Raw genomic sequence first — 18,487 nt, 5'->3', positions numbered from 1 at the left:
TGGAAAACGATTTTCACTAAGTGAAGTCTAGCACGTGTTTGGATAGTTTTGTATGGGCGGCCATTTTAAAATCGTCGCATCCCTACCTAGGGTGGGTAATGGACAGCTGTACGAACTTATGCCGTAGTTTAGTTGGAAGCATTCCATCTGCCTCCATGTTTCTCTGTTGTATCAGATGGAGTGGGTCAAGATGCAAGCTGCAAAATGCTGACAGCGCTTACTATGCCAGCTTGCAGAAGGCGTGGTTCGAGAGATGCGGAGTTGCAAGCCTTGTGGTTTTTAGTAGACACGCCCTATGAAAACAGAACAAGACACCTATAAATCTGACAGTTTTTGGCAGATTCCCTGAGGGTAGGCATATATGAGCCAATGCATATGGCGACTCCCACAAAATGCTAACTACTACACACAGTAACACTAGTGGCAAATACAACAGTATTGAGCTTAGCTGGTTTGGGCTCTTTTTAGAAAACTCTACAAAGCTAAATTTCACTTCCATTCAGAAATGATCACTTCTATGCAAGCTAGTCTTCAAAATGATTCCAAATCTTAGCAATCTAAGTGACATTTTAGTGATTTTAGATGCAAATGTATGATCCAGCAACTGTCACTTAATGAGTTGTATGGCATATCTCTCACTAAATTAATAGTGTCCATATATCGAGTCTATTTCAATTCTTCAGTCAACTTAATTAAAATAAACCAAGCCAAAGCAAAGTCACCATAAAACATCTATAAATTGACGAGGACTTACAACTTATCAACTGCCTCTCTTACTCTACATGTCTCCGTAAGCTACATATATCTTGTACTCTCAGCTATTTGCAACTTACTAGAAGGAAATAAACACATCAACTTCCAAACAACATAGGATATACTAACTACTGGGCTTTGTGAGAATGCAGTCCATCATGTCCTGTATGTATGTTACGAGCCTTCTGTTTTCGCTTGCAATTGAAGCAGACATATGTGTTACTTCCAGTAAAATCTTTACACATTGAGACCTGGATGAAAAACAGGTGAGTCACTGGGGCTGAGGGAGTCGTGCAAGATTCCATCAGCTGCTGGCTGGCACAGAGGAACGGATGAGGGTTCTGGTGTGTATGTGTAAGAAAGAGTAGTGGGGTAGATAACTCCATCACGGCGAACTAGACAGATGGGTACGCGAAGTATGTGCTTCACATATGTCCATCCAGGACGATGTAGACTGATCGGAGGAACTACACATATGAGAGTTTCATGGCACCTACAACAACACAAATGCAAAACACATTGAAATCGCAAAATCTGCAGAAAGTGCACTATTTTATTGGCTACAACAAAATTAAATACAAAAGTCGCTGAAGGACTGCTTGAGTGGTTCTGTTTATTCACATGTTTGATCTAATCAAGTCTCTGCTACTAGAGACTTGATTAGATCATCACTAAAAGACTGGCTCAATTAAAAAGTAAATAGACAACACCAAATGCAAAATGCATCCAGGACTATGCAGCTGCTTGCACCAAATGTTTGCAATATCTGCTTGCAACATTTTTACTTTCTAATAAATATAACTCATTTATAGTAAGAGTGCATTATCTGTGGAAGGGTTTAAAATGTTTGGTTGCCACCTCTCCACTGGCAACTTTTAGGAAATGTGATTGAACAAGTGAATGTGGATGATTTGGTCATCAAGAACACCTAAACCACAGTGATCCTAAGAGGTTATAGGTACCTGCACAGAGAAATAGCCATGTTGGCATACATGTAGGATAATGCTGTCAGGACAGTGTCAGCAGCAACGTGCCCCTTGTGTCACCCTAGTATATATGGTACTCAGTAATGTATTTGTAGCTACTTCCCTTTTGTGAGGCTATATAATGTGTTGTTACATTAATACAGTTGTGTTTTGGCTTTTCTCCACCTTGCTGCTACAATTGGTGGAGAACCCATTCGAGTTGACCCCTACCTTCATTGCAATTTTTAATCTCGTAACGCTGTCGAAGAGAACCCAATGATTGTAAGCTCAATCAGAAGTACATGAGTTTGCTACAACAGTACTCAGCTAGCTGCATTACTGCAATACCACCAATAGTAAAGTACTTGTATACTGAACACTCACTATCGACCTGCCTCATGCATAAACATTGGTCGGCCAGGTTCAGTCCTTTTCATCTGTGCTCACTCTGTACACAACGTTTTCAATCCATTGTCATGATTTTTGCTGCTGGGGCCCCAATTCAGCATTCTTGTTTATCATTAACAAACATGACTCTACTCCTGAACATACAGCAGAAGCTACCTTGTAGAACAATGGCACTATTTAACTTACCTTCAGCTGTAGAGCTCCGGTGCCCTCCAGTACGGTTGACAGTTTTCTAGTTGATGTGCTTTGTCAAGAAGACTTGCTGGCATGTGCCAGTAAATGGACTACTTGTCCAAGTGATCTGGCTCACTCTGGAAGTGCATCATTTAAATTCGTGACATAGGTTGCAATTGGTGTCTTACATTCAGTGGTACACAAAGCCATTGGTTCAAAGATATCTTAGTTAATGTACCAAATGTTTATCATAATGCCAACGTCACCAAGAGTTTGGTGTAGTTCATAAAAACCAAATTGTTAAGCAATATATTGTACAAGTAACAAATTATGTATGTGACGTAGTTCTGACTTCTAGTTCCTTGATCATTCCAAATTAATTCCATAAGCTCTCACCCCGTCTGACACATGCATCCATTCATGTACATCACTAATCATGTTATGTAACAAGGGCATTTATAGTTATGTGTGACAAACTTGCTGTGAGTCACTGGTGGGTAACAAATTTAGAAATTAAAACCTGTGTGAAATTACGTTTAATTTTTAAAACACCAATGAATTCAAACTGCAACACTGCAAAAAATCGATCACACCCAGAATCACTGTCTAAGGCTAATGGAATCAAGTATACAATTAAGGTATGCCATCATAGAAGACAGGCTGTTTCAGATAGTGACATGATGGAAGGACATCCAATACAAATAGCATTCTACACATATTACTACAATTTGCCAGTTACTCAGTACACAGGAATACAAGTAGATATCAATAAGTGACAGAAGAATAATGCCTGGCATTTAAAACAACAAATATGGTAACAAGCCATTATCCTACTGTACCGAGACTGCATTAATTTTACCAAGCAATGCAGATACCATATAACATAAAACATTGGCAGGAATATATTTTGGAAGGATTGCACATCCTTGTTTGATAATTGCTAGATAACTTACCATAAGTGGTCATGAAGGAATTTGTAATTGACAGCTGTGTTTGTGTCTCACATTTCTCTAACTTACTGGTCTCCCACTACTGCATAGTGATGAAGAACTGCTGTGTGTCGGTGCAAAGAACGTGACAGTCCAAAGAACGTGACAGTCCAAAGAACGTGACAGTCCAAAGAATGTGACAGTCCAAAGAATGTAACAGTCCGGCTTCATCCATAGCCTCACAGCCTCATAGGTACTTCGACGGCAAGCAGGGATTACCTACAATCTTGTGGCCTCATCCGTGTGAGTACCCCTTTTGCCATTAGATAGCTGATGACATAAATCAACATATCCTGGTGACCAAATTAATGGCGGATTTTATATTGGCGGTCTCTCAAAAATCCGCCAAAATCTCAAAAATCCCCCAATCCACCAAAAAATAAATTCCCTGCCAATATTTCATCTTATATGGTAGTATGTTATGCTCAAATTTTCCTAACATAAATTGATAACAGCTAACCTAAACATTGTGTCTGCTTCTTGATCTCCAAACCAGACTTTCAGATCAGGAGAAAAATTCTCACCCATGATTTCCACCATTGAGAATTCAGCACCTCCATTCAACTATAAAATTAATTAACAAATTACTTACATACAAACAAGCAAGAACAACACAAACAACGTTCAAGTTACAGCGTGCCTGGAAGACCGGCTTGTTTAGACGAAGGCTATCCCCTGTCTAACTATAAACAATGATGATGATGATGATGATGATGATGAAGATACGCATCCATGCTTAGACATACCACGTATAACATCGAAATCATCAAGATTTCAAGTTGTGTCAATTAAAGGAGCATTCGAGAGATATGCGCTATGCTCTGGCTCTGCCTTCGCTCACTAATGTGAATCCATACTAACCAAGTTGGGTATCTGGGCACTGTCTCTGAGCAAACCCGACAGATGTACATTAAGAACATTTTAAAAACTGACGGGCCCATTTCAAGACTTTTGTCCTCCAAGTGAAGCATTTTTTGCACGCCATCAGATCATGTGAGCCTCACTGATGTAATCACATTTCCGGAAATGGTCTCTGTTGTTTCGGTCGCTCCAAGAATGGTGGAAACCGTCATGCTACTTTCAGACTGTCTACAAACTGACCTTTCAAGCGATTTATTTCCGTCTGGCAACATTCGAGAGAATTGGTGTTTTGTGAGATTCTTTGGCATTAAAGGCAGTGAACGCTGTCGTCGGTTGTGTTCTAACAGTTTACGAAGCACTCATCCCTACGCAGAAACACTCTCCACAAACTCCCTCGATCACCGGACCTATTTCAGCTGCGCACTAAAGCTGTGCAGTTCTCCGGAGTGTTCCTTTAATTAAACTGAATGCATTGTCCAGCTTGTCTAGCAAGTAAGCTCATAAGCAGTGCCCTTTACGAATAAGCTAAATTATGTAGTAAGAATACAGCAACAATGTAAACTTTGTTTTAGCTAACTTGAGAAGTCATCATGTTACGATAAAAACTGCAGTTGCATGGCATCACTGTCTAACAGAATGGCCTCTGAGACAGTTTTTGGCTTTTCCTTTAAAAAGCAGATTTTTTAATTAAATGATATTTTCCTCCGATGTAATTAATCTCTTTCCTCCAAAATACTTAATGTTTCCTCCCCTCACCTTCAAGTTTGCTTCGAGGAACACCTAGTTGCACACACACCCTCTCTACAAGAACGTCACTCTACAAGCATATCATGTCACTCCAACTGCATGCACTGTCACCCACAGTTCAGTTTTACTGCAAGAGTGATGAGCATTTGCTGCTACCTTCAACCATCACCTAATGTTCTCAATCAGGTTAGCATCAGGAAAACAGAGGCCGACCCAAACAGCGACATCATTGTAACACAGCCATTGGCATGTTAATTTTAGTGTGGATTGCAGCAGTGTTGCTGGATGTCACAGTTGAGTAATTAAAATGAGCGCATCGGTCAGCATCTGATCCACAAGAAGAGCCTCGTATGTACTCCACAGCAATCAAAACGTTTCATCGATTTTGTGGAGACTTCTAACACCATCAAATGCCACACACCCGCATAGTAGTACACCATCACTCTTATAGCAAGTTTCACAGAAAGCAACATTCAGGAATCAGCTTTTCTCCTTTGCTCTGCCACACGTACCAGCAGCTGTTATTCCAAAGCTTACGTCTGCATGATTGCTCCAGTTGTCAATCGTCCAACCTCTGTGAATGGATCAGAGAAGTTGATGTTTGCGACTTCATGCGTCGGTGAAAAGCACACATTTCTATTTCTCTCGATAATTCACACATATAACAAAAACTTTGGAAACAGCTTGTTCTGTGCTTTCCTCAAATAATCATTTCAGCTGGGACGACGTGAAATGGTGATTTCTCTTGCTGTCACCTTGTGACAAGCAATCATTTCTATTTGATGATGTTCTCACAGCCTATTTTTCTTGCTACTAGTCTCTTTCTCTTTGGACAGCTTGTCACTGCTCCACATAAAACCTCAACAGTTTAGCAATGCTACGTTCACAGATTGCATTCTCACAAGGCTTCCGATTTTACCAATGTTTGGGACGGAGCTGCTGGCCAAGCTCAAACTTGCTGTCCAACATCTCTTCATTTAAACCAGCAAAAATTGGTTACTCAGCTAGACAAGCCAATGCTTTGGCAGCTCTGAGAGCTCAAACAACGAATAGAAAATCAAAGATTGCATGCCATAAACATCATTTTGCAACATGACCACAACAACTTTTTCAAACCACAAGTCACACCTAGAAATTTTGAGTGTAGTAGAAAAAAATGTAGTAATATTTTACAAGATTTTGATTCCTATCGATTTTATTTTCTAGACATTATTAAAGGAGAACTATCACCAAAATCAACAATCTTTCAGATGAAAGCTGTCACTACCCTTTGCAATCGTTTCCTGCAGACGTTTACCGTAACGAAATAAAGCATTGAAATTACCCGTGGGCATGTTTACCCGTATGTGGCATGAGCATAACTCTGCATGATTGCTGGTTAGCAATGAAGACCGATACCTGTGCACTTTTCAAGGTAAGGATTGTGAGACATATGGTGAGAAGTTGTGATTTATTGACTAAAGCAAACTGGGACCCAAACTTATGATGCAAGCATCAACTGTGTCAATTCAACCATGGAGCCTCAAAAGGAGACACTTCTTAGATTAGTTCATAGATCATGTCTCGGTGCCAAACGAGGACAGAAGCTAAAGTAGTTACTTCCAAACAAGGACAGAGAGTAAAACTTCGCGCTACTGTACATACGGGGAATCATCTGAACAATTCGTGGCCCATTCCTGCTTCTGTACCTGGCTGGACCATAACCTTCCTGCAGAAGATACTAGGCCTTGTATCCTTCTTTCAACAACTCTAGTAAATGATGAGAGTTCCCTTGATTACGTTATTGTGGTTTGTTGTGGTGTTCTTATTGACAAAAAATGACAAATAGGCTATAGTCGTGATGTCATAGTGGTTTTTTGTTTTTCCAAAAAGTAGAGAGAAGCACCTATTAGAAGTAGCACATGACTAAAATGTGTCTAGATTTCTTTCAGGGAATGTCAAAACATCTATCAGAAGTATGCTGAGCTATCAATTAAGTTAAGCAGCACACCCTTGTCTAGTCTCGAGTAGCCAGACCCTTACCCCGCCCACCCTCATGCCTCGTGGGATGTTGAGGGCGGAGTTAAGGCCTGCCTATGCGAGACTACCCCTTGTCACTCTAGTACAAAAAGATTCTTTAGGACCTGAAATGATCGTTAGTCCATGGACGGATGATAGTGGTGATCTGCAAGGACATACATGGGGTCGTTAGTCAACAAAGCTATGCATAATATGAAACCCCACCAAGCACACACATTCAAAATGTACTTCTCAGTAATACACTTCAATTTGCACAAGACATAGAAATTAGCGAGACGACGACCTATAAATTTGTTTTTTGATTGCTTCATTCTGTGATTGTAGAGTAACATTTTTCGCATGTTTTCGTAAGTTTGTCGCCTCTGACGTGCAACAAAATGAAATATTCGAAATCCAAACCTCAGAGTTTGAGCACAACCATGCCGGGAATTTGCTTGCAACGTTTCATAGTCAACAAAGGAGCCATTTCTTAGTTTTAGGCGTTCAAATCTGTCATATGCCAACTATTGTAACACCCACTCTGGCACACCCAAAATTACAACTTGCTATGATGTAGATATCTTAAAAAAGATATGTAGATGGCCGTTACTGCACTTAGCGCAAAGCGCGACTGGCTTGCATGTGCTGCCTACGCCAGATCAGTTATGCCAAACCTGTCAGGCAACAAAACTGTCAAGCTCCGGACAAATTCTCGGCAGAATTCTGTTGCAGGGACGATAACAAAGCATGACGAACACTCAAAATCTCAGAACTGATGCAAGAGAAAGAAATCAACACTTGTTGCAACCGAGGAGGGAAGAACAATGGTAACAAGGATCTGACCAATCACGAAAGCCGATGCATTACCTTCTTGTGTGCTGATTGGTTGCTACGATCAGATGTAATCAGTTGCCATGGTGTATGCCTGTACTTATTATACATGCCCACAAATGTTTGAAGATGAAATAACACTGTCCATAGAAAACCAACTCATTAGCTTGTCAATAGCTTGGCCCACCTGTGTATACCTCATAATAGCTCATGTAATCCAATATGGCAGCAGTCTCATTTACAACTCTGCCCACAGAAGACTTCATTCCACATGGTCTTTAACATACTTTTTACATCAGGTACAATAGGAGAAATGCTTTGGAGGTTAGATAATTGAATTAGTAAGGCTCCTTTTGGGGCACATTTCTTGTACATTTTCAAAATATCAAGAAATTCGCCTTCTTCAACATTGGGAACAGGCTGTGCCACCTTCTGTAGGGTACCTTAGATTGTTTGACACCCAAGTACAAACCAAGCAAACACAAAACAAAGTAGTGGCAGCACAGTACTATACTGATGATGTTTACCTGCATGTTATAGACTACAGGACAAGGTGAAACAGGTGATGGCACAGGACTCATTCCTTCACAAAATGTGTATTCAGCTTTGTCTAGAGACAAGAACACACACCATTAACCTTGCAATATTTAATTACCTAGGTAAGACGATCACAGAGCAGGTGGCTTCCCAGAATGGTAGGTTTTATTAGAACAGGAGCTTAGGTATCCATAGTACAGACAGTATAATGCAATTGATATTGAATGAAAACACTCCTGGTGAAACCCAAACCCAGCCATATCTCAGGTGACAATTATCACCTTAAAACAACACCACAGTGGATGCTCTCCCATAGGAAACACTTACTTGAGCAGCAGGAGATCCAATTGCCAACTATATAATGATAGCCACCATCTACTATATTCAGCCTCTCCATCTATCTCTAGATATAATAATATCCAATTGGAAATCTTGTGTCAAATTCACCTCTACATTTAAGCCCAATCACATTTCTTTCTGCTACAGCCAATCTCAAATTAATAGGTCAATAAATGTGTACACATTCATATCAACATATGCTACCACTGGCAACTTGTGTAACATCATACCTGTGCTAATGATGGTCCAAGAAGCACCATCATTGATCATTTCTCGAGATGATTCCCTAGGGCAAGGTGTGGCCTACACAGATAATGATCATTAGGATGCCATAGGTAACACCCTGCTGGTATGGCAACCTGAAATTGGATAATTCTGTCTTGAGATAAGCACAGATACATCCTTTCTGTGTCCTTCATGTAGAAAGCAACCTGAAGTTTACCAACACGTGAATGAATAACCATCATTATAAATTACAATATTCATCATGGTTGGCATTACCTTGTGCAGTTGGGAGACTGGATCATCTGCATCTAGAATTGCAGTTTGTTTGTCTACTTTTCTGATTACCTGCATCAAGAGTAAGTGGTTTCCAGAGACAAGTGAGAGTGTGAAAACAAGGCTTAATACTGTACCAATCTAGGTAGAGCCATGCCTGTGTTGGTACATACCAGCTTGACTGTTTGACCATAATGGATGTAGCCGTCAAGAACAGTGAACTCTTCTGCTTCTTTCTCATTTTCATCAACTGGTGATCAAAGTCAATTACAGCAATTATTGTTAAGCTTACCAATAACACTACCACAAAGGCAAGCAAATAGTCTAGTACTCACCCAATACACAAAAAGGTCAGACAATCAAGCTCTCCTAACAATACATCATAACATGCATGGTGTGACTCAAGCAACAGCTAGTATGATAGCAAGAAATCCTGTTAAGTTAACCACCAGTGAGAACGCATGACTTATACTGGCCCATTGGAACTTAGATTGACCTTCCTCACCAAATTGTGATTGAAGCAGAAGGTTATGACATTTTAACCCTATACTATAGGAGTCTTAGGATAATAGGCTCCTGTTGGTATAGCCACAGACAACAGTTATTTATATATTTAGCATCATCTCCTCATACTGCCTGAGTGTCTGCCACCAACAAACTGACAGACACTAGACAGACAACAGATGAACAAAGAGAACTAAAACAAACACTGAGACAATAGCATAACTTGAAGACCTACCCAGATGAATTGTGAAGGCACCCCATTGTTGACTGCTTGCATGAAAATTATTCCCTTCCACATGCAAGTAGCGTGTGCTGACAGTCTGCGATCTGAGTCTGTTGAAGAGAGCCACTTGTGAGCCAGATGGAATACACACTGTCAGAACAGTGCCAACACATCAAGTCATGGAACCAAACATTAACTTAATCCATTGTGGCCTACATTCTGCGTTCTTCAACGACTGTTTCTTCTTGGACGGTTTTGAAATTACCTTGATTTTCTTTGAAAGGAAAACTCCAATATCTTTACCATTGCTGAAGAACATTTTAACGAGCAGTTGAAAGTGCTTTCGTTTGTCTGAGTCAGAAATATACAAAGTTTTTGCAGCACAATACCCCTACAAAAAGCAAACAAACTAAGGAAAGCACAATAAAAAAAGTCTTGCCATCACACACATGATATGCAATCGAGAGCACAGCTACTATATAATAACCATCACACTTACCGTGTTTTCCACAGACAACTGCTGCATCTCCTGATCTTTGTTTCCAATTCCAATAAATGCACACGGCTTGACTAAATCAGGTGAGTCTTTGCCGTCGCCGAGTGGCCCCAGTTTCCACCCAAGACCTGAGAGGTATACACATGGTGGCGGGCAAAAAAACCTAAGAAAAATTGATAATTTCAAAAGCAACAACCACTATGTAATTCCATATCATGTACACCTTTTCTCATTGCCATATGATTTCTGAGCTACCTTGGCGTGAAGGATGATTATTCGCTGATGATTTCTGTCTACTAAGTATTGCCTCATTGCATCCCTAACACAAAATAACGTCAATCAACTAGCTTGCATTGCAACAACCCTTGTCTGTATGAATAAGTGGTTATTAAGGTCGCACCACAAATTGTCTGATTTGGGTAACATGCAGTGAAAAACGACGGCCAGGGGCAGAGTTTTTAGAAATTATTAGTCATTATCTAGCTCAGCATCTAGTTTGGAGAAAGTCTGTGGTCGCAGTTCGCACACTGTGTACATCGTCCATTCAATCACTGAATCCAACCTCCTGCAACACATCACAAAGACTACAGTCGCTGGACACACAACGAATCTTGCTATCTCTCAAAAACGCGCGCCCCTTGGACACTGATATGTCCAGGCCAGCAGAACACATTTAAATATGGCCCTCCAAACACATCGGCCGGGTGGTTTATCCAATCAGACAATATTTTCAGTGGCCTAATTAATTTTTTGCATCCTAAGTTGACAGTAACACAATCTATTATTAGTGTCAATGAACTAACACCCATGTCTGTCTGTACAAATAGTTATATAATTACTGTTTCTAATTTAAACAGCCTCCATCCTTTCTACAAAACTTTTTAGACTTGGTAATTTCCACAAATTGTCAGACAGTAGAAGCAATTAGTACATTACCATTCTCACTGGCTAACAATTCACTTTTAATTAGGCAACACCTCACGAAATTAGCAACGGTTGTAATTAGTACAATAATCCCAGTGGACTACATTTTTTATTCAATTAGAGTGGTGACTATCTCTGATAGGTCACCATATTAGCACACTCACTTGGTCAGTTTCTGAAACTTGTAGTCATACCCTGGGTGACTGGAAACGAAAAACAACTATTACACAAGCAACGAAAGGACAATGCAGCCTCTTCCTCACCATTCGCCATTGAAAGTGCTGTCCGGACTGAGAGGGAGCGCTGGATGACCGTGACTTGCAGGGGAATGCGGCAGCGGGCTGCCGTGTGGATACTGAAAAGTCTGATGTGGTGCCAAAATCGGATTGGCCATTCCCGGATCGGGTAAAGCCGGACTAGGCAAACCAGGAGAAGGATAATAACCTGTAACGCATAGTTATATACGTTGAGATACCCGGATAACGTGTGGCATACAATATCACCAGCGAAGTGTCAAGCACAAACCACAAAATGCAAATTATTCAGCAAGCGCAGGCTGGATGTTTAGCGCCTAACAAAGGTGAAACCCCGCTTTGTTACTTCAAACAGATCCCTGCATGTGCTCACCGTACGGTCGTCTTCCGTAGCCAATCTGAGACTGAGCTGTTGCGTAGGGAGGCCGATGTGTCTGACCAAATGTTATCTCACCCAACTGCTGCATATACGGGTAATGTCCTGGTGCAGAGTGATACGGTGCAGACAGACTAGGACATCCAGCTGTTGATCGAACAGCTTCTTGAGCATCGAGGAATCCCGCTGCTGTGTTGCTAATAAAATTTCCAGCAACACTGCTCCTGTATGGCAACTGTTGCGGCTGTGTAGTGCAGTAAGAATCATCCCTGCCATTCACCTGATCATATGGATCTGATGTTGCTTCTCCATACGGCAGCTGAAAGGTTGGATCATACTGTTGAAGTCGATTCTGATGTTGATGTATTCTGGAATGCACCTGAACACCGCCATTAGAAATATCATCTGCCATTTGAGGTGCTAACGATCTGGCAGAATATGCAGCAGCAGATACTTCCCTGTGAATGCTCTAGAGGAAGAGAAACTGGACGTTAGACTGACAAGCAGAAAAATGAACAAGTGTACAAAACACGAAACGCTATAACCCGGCAGCAGCACTGTTATCTGTGATCTGCGTGAGAATAAGTCAGTTCCTGGATCTATTGTGTGGCCCTCAGCTAGAGGCTCAATTCTGAAGTGTGTCAGTTTCGAAGCTGAGAGACGCCACGCGAGAAGTGTAAAATGTATACAATGACGTACTTGAGAAAACAACGTGTGAACGTCGTTGGATGCGACAGTCTGCTCCCGCTGCTGCTTGGCAAACACACCATCTCGCCTGTAGAGGTCTTGCGGCTGATCTCTTTGCACGCAACAAGTCTGAGGCATCTCCCTCGCGTCCGTCTCAATTTTACTAGGCATGAGACTCTACCGTCTTCTCCCACAAAATTCGTAAATTCTACTGACAAAGCAAGTCGTTAGTGTGCGACTTACAACTCAGTCGAACCGTGGGAAAACCACGCCTCTTAGTTGTTACTCCCCCATATAAAGATAATCTATTTGCATATGGCAGCGTAAAGACTCCATTACCTAATTAACACTAGACCACAGCAAGGCTTCATACTCGTTCTCTTGAATTTCTGTCTCCGGATCTCTAGAAGAAAAGCGGAAAGATCTACGATCACATTACGAAAAGCTTTCTGGTGGTTATGTAGATAAGATTTAGTCCCTAGAAATGGCCGATAAGACGTTGCGATAGCCGGAGGCTGCCGGAAGTGTGCATATCTAAGGACGGCCCAGCTGGTCAGTATCGTGAGAAAGTGGAGGTCATTAGGAAGAAGGCGGGGTTTAGAAATTAAAGATTGATAACGATCTTTGCCCTGCTGACAGCCTGAAATTACTATGTCAAAATTATTCATTGCCATAGAGTAACTGTTGTCTACTCTCGGAAGTAACTTGTAGCGGGGAGACTGTGGTGTAAGTTTTCGCTTCATTAGTACTAGTTTCTGTTACGTACACATGCTACCCATTGAGATCGAGTGTAAATAAACACGATTAGAAATGAAGAAGCACTAAGTGCTAAATGTTCAGCTGCTAACTTTAGGTTTCAAAGCGTTCGTCCACCCTGAATCTAATTAGTCAGAGCCAATGAAGAGCGTGAGAAGGGGGCTGAACACATTGACTGGCTCGTGGGATTGTCTACATTCGATAGTTATTTGATAGTTCTTGATAGCATGCAAAGACATCATCACATCGGCTAACTCGCTAATTTTAACACCAGCGATAACAATGAGCGCATGCGCTGCATTTCATTGTTCGTCTGGTCGTCCGTCCGTCCGTTGGTCTACAGATCTCACTACTGTAACCCTCCTCAGGTTATTAATTAGTAGCAAGTGTTTGCATTTGAAAGAATAGCTTGCTAATGATCGTCTACATACACTCGTGGTAGGCTGACCACTTCCGGGAAACGTGCGAAGACACCGTAAGTGTTTGTTGTGCCCTGTTACTACGGAGCGAGTAACCAGTCATGACTTCTTGTCGTAATTTACTACTAAACCATGTATTTTGCAACTCAAGGATAATTGTTAGCGCTCCTTTCTGAACTCTTTTTTAGTACAGCAGCGTAACATTGACAACAACAATGTACATGTCTTCATTCTTCATTCCCTTGGAGGAAATCATTGACAGTTTGTGACATTAGCAACTTTTTCAAATGGTTCTTTGATGTGTTGAATGCGTCTGAAGATGTCTCTCACTATAGCACAGTTTTCCATTTGTCTGCGTTCTACGTCTGCGGTCTGTAAGTACAATGAAGTCCTGAATCAGATAGGTCAAGCAATATGATCTACCATATTTGCTTGCTTACCTCATCATGGGGACTTCTGGTGGGTAGTTGTGTTAGCTTGTTGTATAATTCCTGAATAGTGACAGTGAAATTTTGGTATGCAAGCTGTAGCCATTAAAAAAACACAAACATCTATACAGCAATCACATCCAATTTGCATAGTTGAAAGATGGAAATAATTGTACCATTGAGTTGACCTTGTTTCCTCTCTCGAATGCCCTCGCTTCTTGTTGTTTGCTTGCGTTGTATTCACACTCAATCTGTATACACAGATATTAGCATACCTGCATAGCCTATACGCCTACCATGCTAGAAAAGGCTTCTTAGTTGCAAGCAAACAGTGCACATTAATTTTAGATCATCATTGCACTAGCTAGGCTTCTTTCTAAACATGACTGTACGTATGTCTTTTCTTTATATATATATATATATATATATATATATATATATATATATATATATATATATATATATATATATATATATATATATATATATACCTATAAAAATATAAATTTAAATCACGGTGCTTCCTCGCACTGTTTCAATTATTAGTGGATAAAATAGAAACCCACTGATTCAACTTCATTGATTCATATTACCAGTTTTAAATTGTCCATCTTTTATCAGTTTTAATACTTTCACTTTCATATATAATTAATGCATTTACCAATATGTCCAAGCTGTTCACAAATTGCCGTAATCGAAGCTTCAAAAAGTCCAACTTGACTACTAAGCTGGCCTGTTCACTCTTCTTGACTTTGTCCAACAGATAAAAATAAGGTCTGATATTTGTCAGCATTCTTGCATAAATATGAGACGTCTGTTAATTAACATGCCTTGCATGATGACTTGCATTTTGAACAAGCAGTCAGTTGCAACTAGGATTACCAGTGAAACATTTGTAAAATTGTCGTTTGCTTCAAATATTCTTGCTTCATGGTTTTGCAAAAGATGCCCTCCTGAACTTGTTTTCTATTTAACCATTTGCTCAATACAAAATATTAGAATTACTCTAACTGTGAGTTAGTTATACCAGTAATTTTAAAATACAAATGGAAGTTGTATGAGCATCAAAGATAGCATTCTGAGCCTCATGACGAACACTTGAGCAAACGTAGCTTTGAACCTTGTCACAACTTAAACATATCAGTCGTTTAATCTGCATAAACAAGCGCATCAGAAGTTTGACTGTCCTGGCTGCTTTGCTACAGAGATGGTTGAACTAGACTCTTACATCGGGTGGTTCAGATGGTAAAGAATGAGATATACCAGTCACACTGTAACAAATCAATATCAACAGTCCTATCAGACAAATCGAGACGTTGAGATTGATCTGCATCTTTACGGTCAAACCAAGAATTAATTAAATTGACTCAAGTCCAAGTCTCTCCAGTATTTGTACTGAGCCCTACTGCAATCGGGGAGTAGTACCTTGCTCATGGTGTTGTATACTCCACTGCTTATAGTATGACCCAAAACTCCTCACTTGCATTGTGCAACATTTTTTAACGCTTCAGCAGCATAAACTTCTGAGAAACATCTAGGAGAACCCGATCATCTTGACCAACGTGCCGAATAACTGAGCATATAGCTAGGGCAAAGCAAGAATGGATTACATGTGTTTGTATATGTGAACTAGTTCTTGCATCACAATCTACTCTATGCACTTTCTGCAAAAGGATCTACGTACATTTATGGGACTGAAAGTGCAATACTTGATACTCTGTACCAGCAGGATATGATATTTCAGATGAATATATTTTGAACATCCAACATGAATCTAGTCAGCGTATAGTCATGTACTTTTATACATAAGCAACTAGGCATCAAAATGTCTTTGATTGACGTACAATTTTAGGGATTGTCAATTGCAGTCTAAATTAGAAACAGAGAATGTTGATTTGGAAACTTGTCAACAAACAGAGGAATGTTAGTTGTAAAGTGAAACATCAGTTTACAATTACTGTCTAATTGAATATGTCACCATGTGCTGAGTCGAAATTGCACAGAAAGTTTCACGGTTTTGAGTTTGATTGCAACGTTACAGGCGTTTGCTGACGTAATGACTACTGCAATGCTAGTTGCAACTGGCTGTGCCAGAATCGTCGAGAAAGGATATATGCTTTGCGCGCATGTCATATATATTATACTTAGAATTTCAGCTGTTGCAGACTCTTCTGCATCACGAAACCGTGAAGATACATATGCACGAGACCTCTAAGCATTAATTAATTAATTAACCTAATTAGGGAGCAGCCGCTGTTTTGGCAGTGGTGTGATTTTCCTCGATCCTCGCTAGAGTACCAGACTAGAAACGGTGCAAGTTCAAAGTTTCATGTCTTTTGCTCTCTAGATCTAGACAGAGACGATTGCCATTAATACTTCATCTAACAATAGTTATTATTATTACCGGTACCTATAGATCATGGTTAATGCATGTACATTTGCGAATATCATATACTGTAGTCAACCTTAAGCGTCAGGTAAGTGAGCGGACTTGCAGACTGCAAGAGTAGCCACCCATGGCCATGCAGCTACATATAAGCAAGACTCGATGAGTCAAATTAATCTATTTCAAACTTTGTAACGACTATACCATTCATTTCATAAAGCGTTGCATTCTTCTGAAACTCGGTGTACATGCACGTGGCCCCGGAAAAGCAGCACTACCTGTCTATGCATTGAAATAGGCTGTTGAAAACAAAACAACGAAAATTGCATTAATTAAGAATCTCATTTATACAAACAAATTTGCTAATTAATTAACTGACTTAATAAGCTAAACTGTGGTCAATGATCACTTGCGTAAAGAATACTGACCTATTAATTAATTAAGTAGTTCAGTCTTTGAGTTTAGAAGTTTGAGGAGGTACAGTACATCTAGACATGGGCTACGTGATGCTACGTATTGTGCTGTTGTTATTTCAGTTGTGTACTGAACTGTTATATAATACTTACTCCTAGCTTAGTGGCGTCGTTCCCTACGAGCCTATGCATAATTACCAGTATATGCGTGACCTATAGTCAATGACAAATTTTATAAGGTTTGTACCCAATTTACTAGACGGTGGCCACCAGTTAATTAATAAGAGGCCCAGCAACGCCACTGTCTAACGTACTATACATTGCCATTGGCTAGGGTTGACACACATGCAAAGTTTGTTTACTCCTTCTGGTAGGTGTACATTTTTTGTTCTCATTAATTGGAACTATTTCCTCCCACTAAGTGAATTGCATTACATATTTGCAACATATTTTACACACACTTAAAAGCAAACAACTACTAAGTGTTAGTATCTTGTCACTACTTTAGTATATGTAAAGTAGTTGATGGTAAGCATCGACTTTCTAGTAAGAGGGTTCGGTCGCCAATTACGCCAGGGTCACCAGTAATTACAACTGTAAAAATTAAGAAATCGTTAAATTTCACAAGAGGTCTATCTAAAGTAATAAAGGTATGCAAATGTTTTCTATGTTTGTGCAAATATTATTTTTATTTAATGGAATAAATATACAGATTGATCTCATTTGACCATTTCGTGAGCCGACGAAATCCTCCCGTATAGCAATTCTAAATCTTAGATTCTATACTCTTGAAAAAGCAGCGAAACTTTTCGCTATATGTATGTCTGCAAGTAGCACGTAAGCGTCTGATTATATTTTAGTAGATCTATATTGTACTAAGAAAACTGTTACTATTGATTCTATACATATTGCTCAATTACTGATATACACAAATAGATGCGAAGATGGTCTAACAAGCAATTAGAACAAGATGTAGCTATAAATAATAAAAATTAATTGAAAATGTTGCGAACGTTATATAAATTATCAACGTTTTTCAAGCAATGTATAAAGATCCTAGTAGAGGAAGTGAGAAAAGTCGAGTATGCTTTATGTTAAGTGTCAATTCCTTTCTTCACGTAGTATCTACATCCGATTTCTATATTGCTCTCTAGACCATGCGCCCGTCTAGCTGTGCTATTTAACAAGACCATGCAGCAGAGTCCAGACTATTAAAAGTGCACTCGTCTTGTTATCATAAATAGACGTTGAGTTTAGACGTGCTAATCATGTATTAGGTGGTTAGACTGACTGTCTAGAGTTATATTTACAATCAAATAGATACTTACTTACGGCTCAACTCTTCACCTACTCTAAATTTAACCTAGAGACGTGATTCTGAAAGTCAAGAGTTACTCACCGAAACATGGAGTTGTTTGAAGATCTGCTCGTTTCTATAACTTCTCTGGCTGTACCCGTCTTGACTCTAGAGTCAAGCATCTTCACCAACTAAAATTTTATATTAACGAAACCTTCTAATTG

At 39.9% G+C, this 18,487-nt stretch overlaps 1 protein-coding gene and 3 long non-coding RNA genes across 5 annotated transcripts; all 4 read right to left on the bottom strand.

Moving 5' to 3' along the window:
* Window positions 1-629: 629 nt before the first annotated feature.
* Window positions 630-12,818, bottom strand: LOC134180669 (recombining binding protein suppressor of hairless-like). 2 transcript variants are annotated; one of them, XM_062647852.1, is made up of 15 exons: window positions 12,577-12,817; window positions 11,875-12,346; window positions 11,511-11,691; window positions 11,412-11,450; window positions 10,547-10,642; window positions 10,327-10,486; window positions 10,044-10,218; window positions 9,840-9,977; window positions 9,238-9,350; window positions 9,104-9,172; window positions 8,962-9,033; window positions 8,833-8,905; window positions 8,254-8,336; window positions 3,750-3,853; window positions 630-1,246 (listed from the first exon to the last, which is right to left on the bottom strand). In XM_062647852.1, exons 1-15 carry the CDS (start codon window positions 12,733-12,735, stop codon window positions 991-993), a joined length of 2,190 nt encoding a protein of 729 aa, XP_062503836.1. In that variant the 5' UTR covers window positions 12,736-12,817; the 3' UTR covers window positions 630-990. The 2 variants fall into 2 exon arrangements, 1 of the variants encoding a protein (XP_062503836.1); XR_009970025.1 differs by lacking the exon at window positions 8,254-8,336 and having other exon boundaries at window positions 1,107-1,246; window positions 12,577-12,818.
* LOC134180670 (uncharacterized) lies at window positions 7,300-8,229 on the bottom strand. The gene is made up of 3 exons (XR_009970026.1): window positions 7,924-8,229; window positions 7,763-7,866; window positions 7,300-7,692 (listed from the first exon to the last, which is right to left on the bottom strand). It is a non-coding gene; the product is annotated as an uncharacterized LOC134180670 (long non-coding RNA).
* A 1,041-nt stretch (window positions 12,819-13,859) lies between the features above and the next one.
* LOC134180671 (uncharacterized) lies at window positions 13,860-14,447 on the bottom strand. Its single transcript, XR_009970027.1, has 3 exons — window positions 14,344-14,447; window positions 14,180-14,263; window positions 13,860-14,111 (listed from the first exon to the last, which is right to left on the bottom strand). It is a non-coding gene; the product is annotated as an uncharacterized LOC134180671 (long non-coding RNA).
* A 2,174-nt stretch (window positions 14,448-16,621) lies between these two features.
* Window positions 16,622-18,404, bottom strand: LOC134181040 (uncharacterized). The gene is made up of 3 exons (XR_009970062.1): window positions 18,366-18,404; window positions 16,758-16,852; window positions 16,622-16,695 (listed from the first exon to the last, which is right to left on the bottom strand). It is a non-coding gene; the product is annotated as an uncharacterized LOC134181040 (long non-coding RNA).
* Between the last annotated feature and the right edge of the window lie 83 nt (window positions 18,405-18,487).

This window comes from Corticium candelabrum, chromosome 6 (assembly GCF_963422355.1).
Source record: "Corticium candelabrum chromosome 6, ooCorCand1.1, whole genome shotgun sequence".
In the NCBI taxonomy this organism is placed as follows: Eukaryota; Metazoa; Porifera; class Homoscleromorpha; order Homosclerophorida; family Plakinidae; genus Corticium; species Corticium candelabrum.
The sequence above is the reverse complement of the archived record's forward strand: the minus strand, read 5'-3'. Positions and strand labels throughout refer to the sequence as shown.

Coding starts and splice junctions, on each gene's coding strand:
- LOC134180669 (XM_062647852.1), bottom strand. CDS start 12,735: ATGCCTAGTAAAATTGAGACGGACGCGAGGGAGATGCCTCAGACTTGT. Junction 11,692..11,874: donor CTACGGAAGACGACCGTACG/GTGAGCACATGC, acceptor TATGCGTTACAG/GTTATTATCCTTCTCCTGGT. Junction 8,337..8,832: donor TTGGACCATCATTAGCACAG/GTATGATGTTAC, acceptor TCTTGTCTCTAG/ACAAAGCTGAATACACATTT.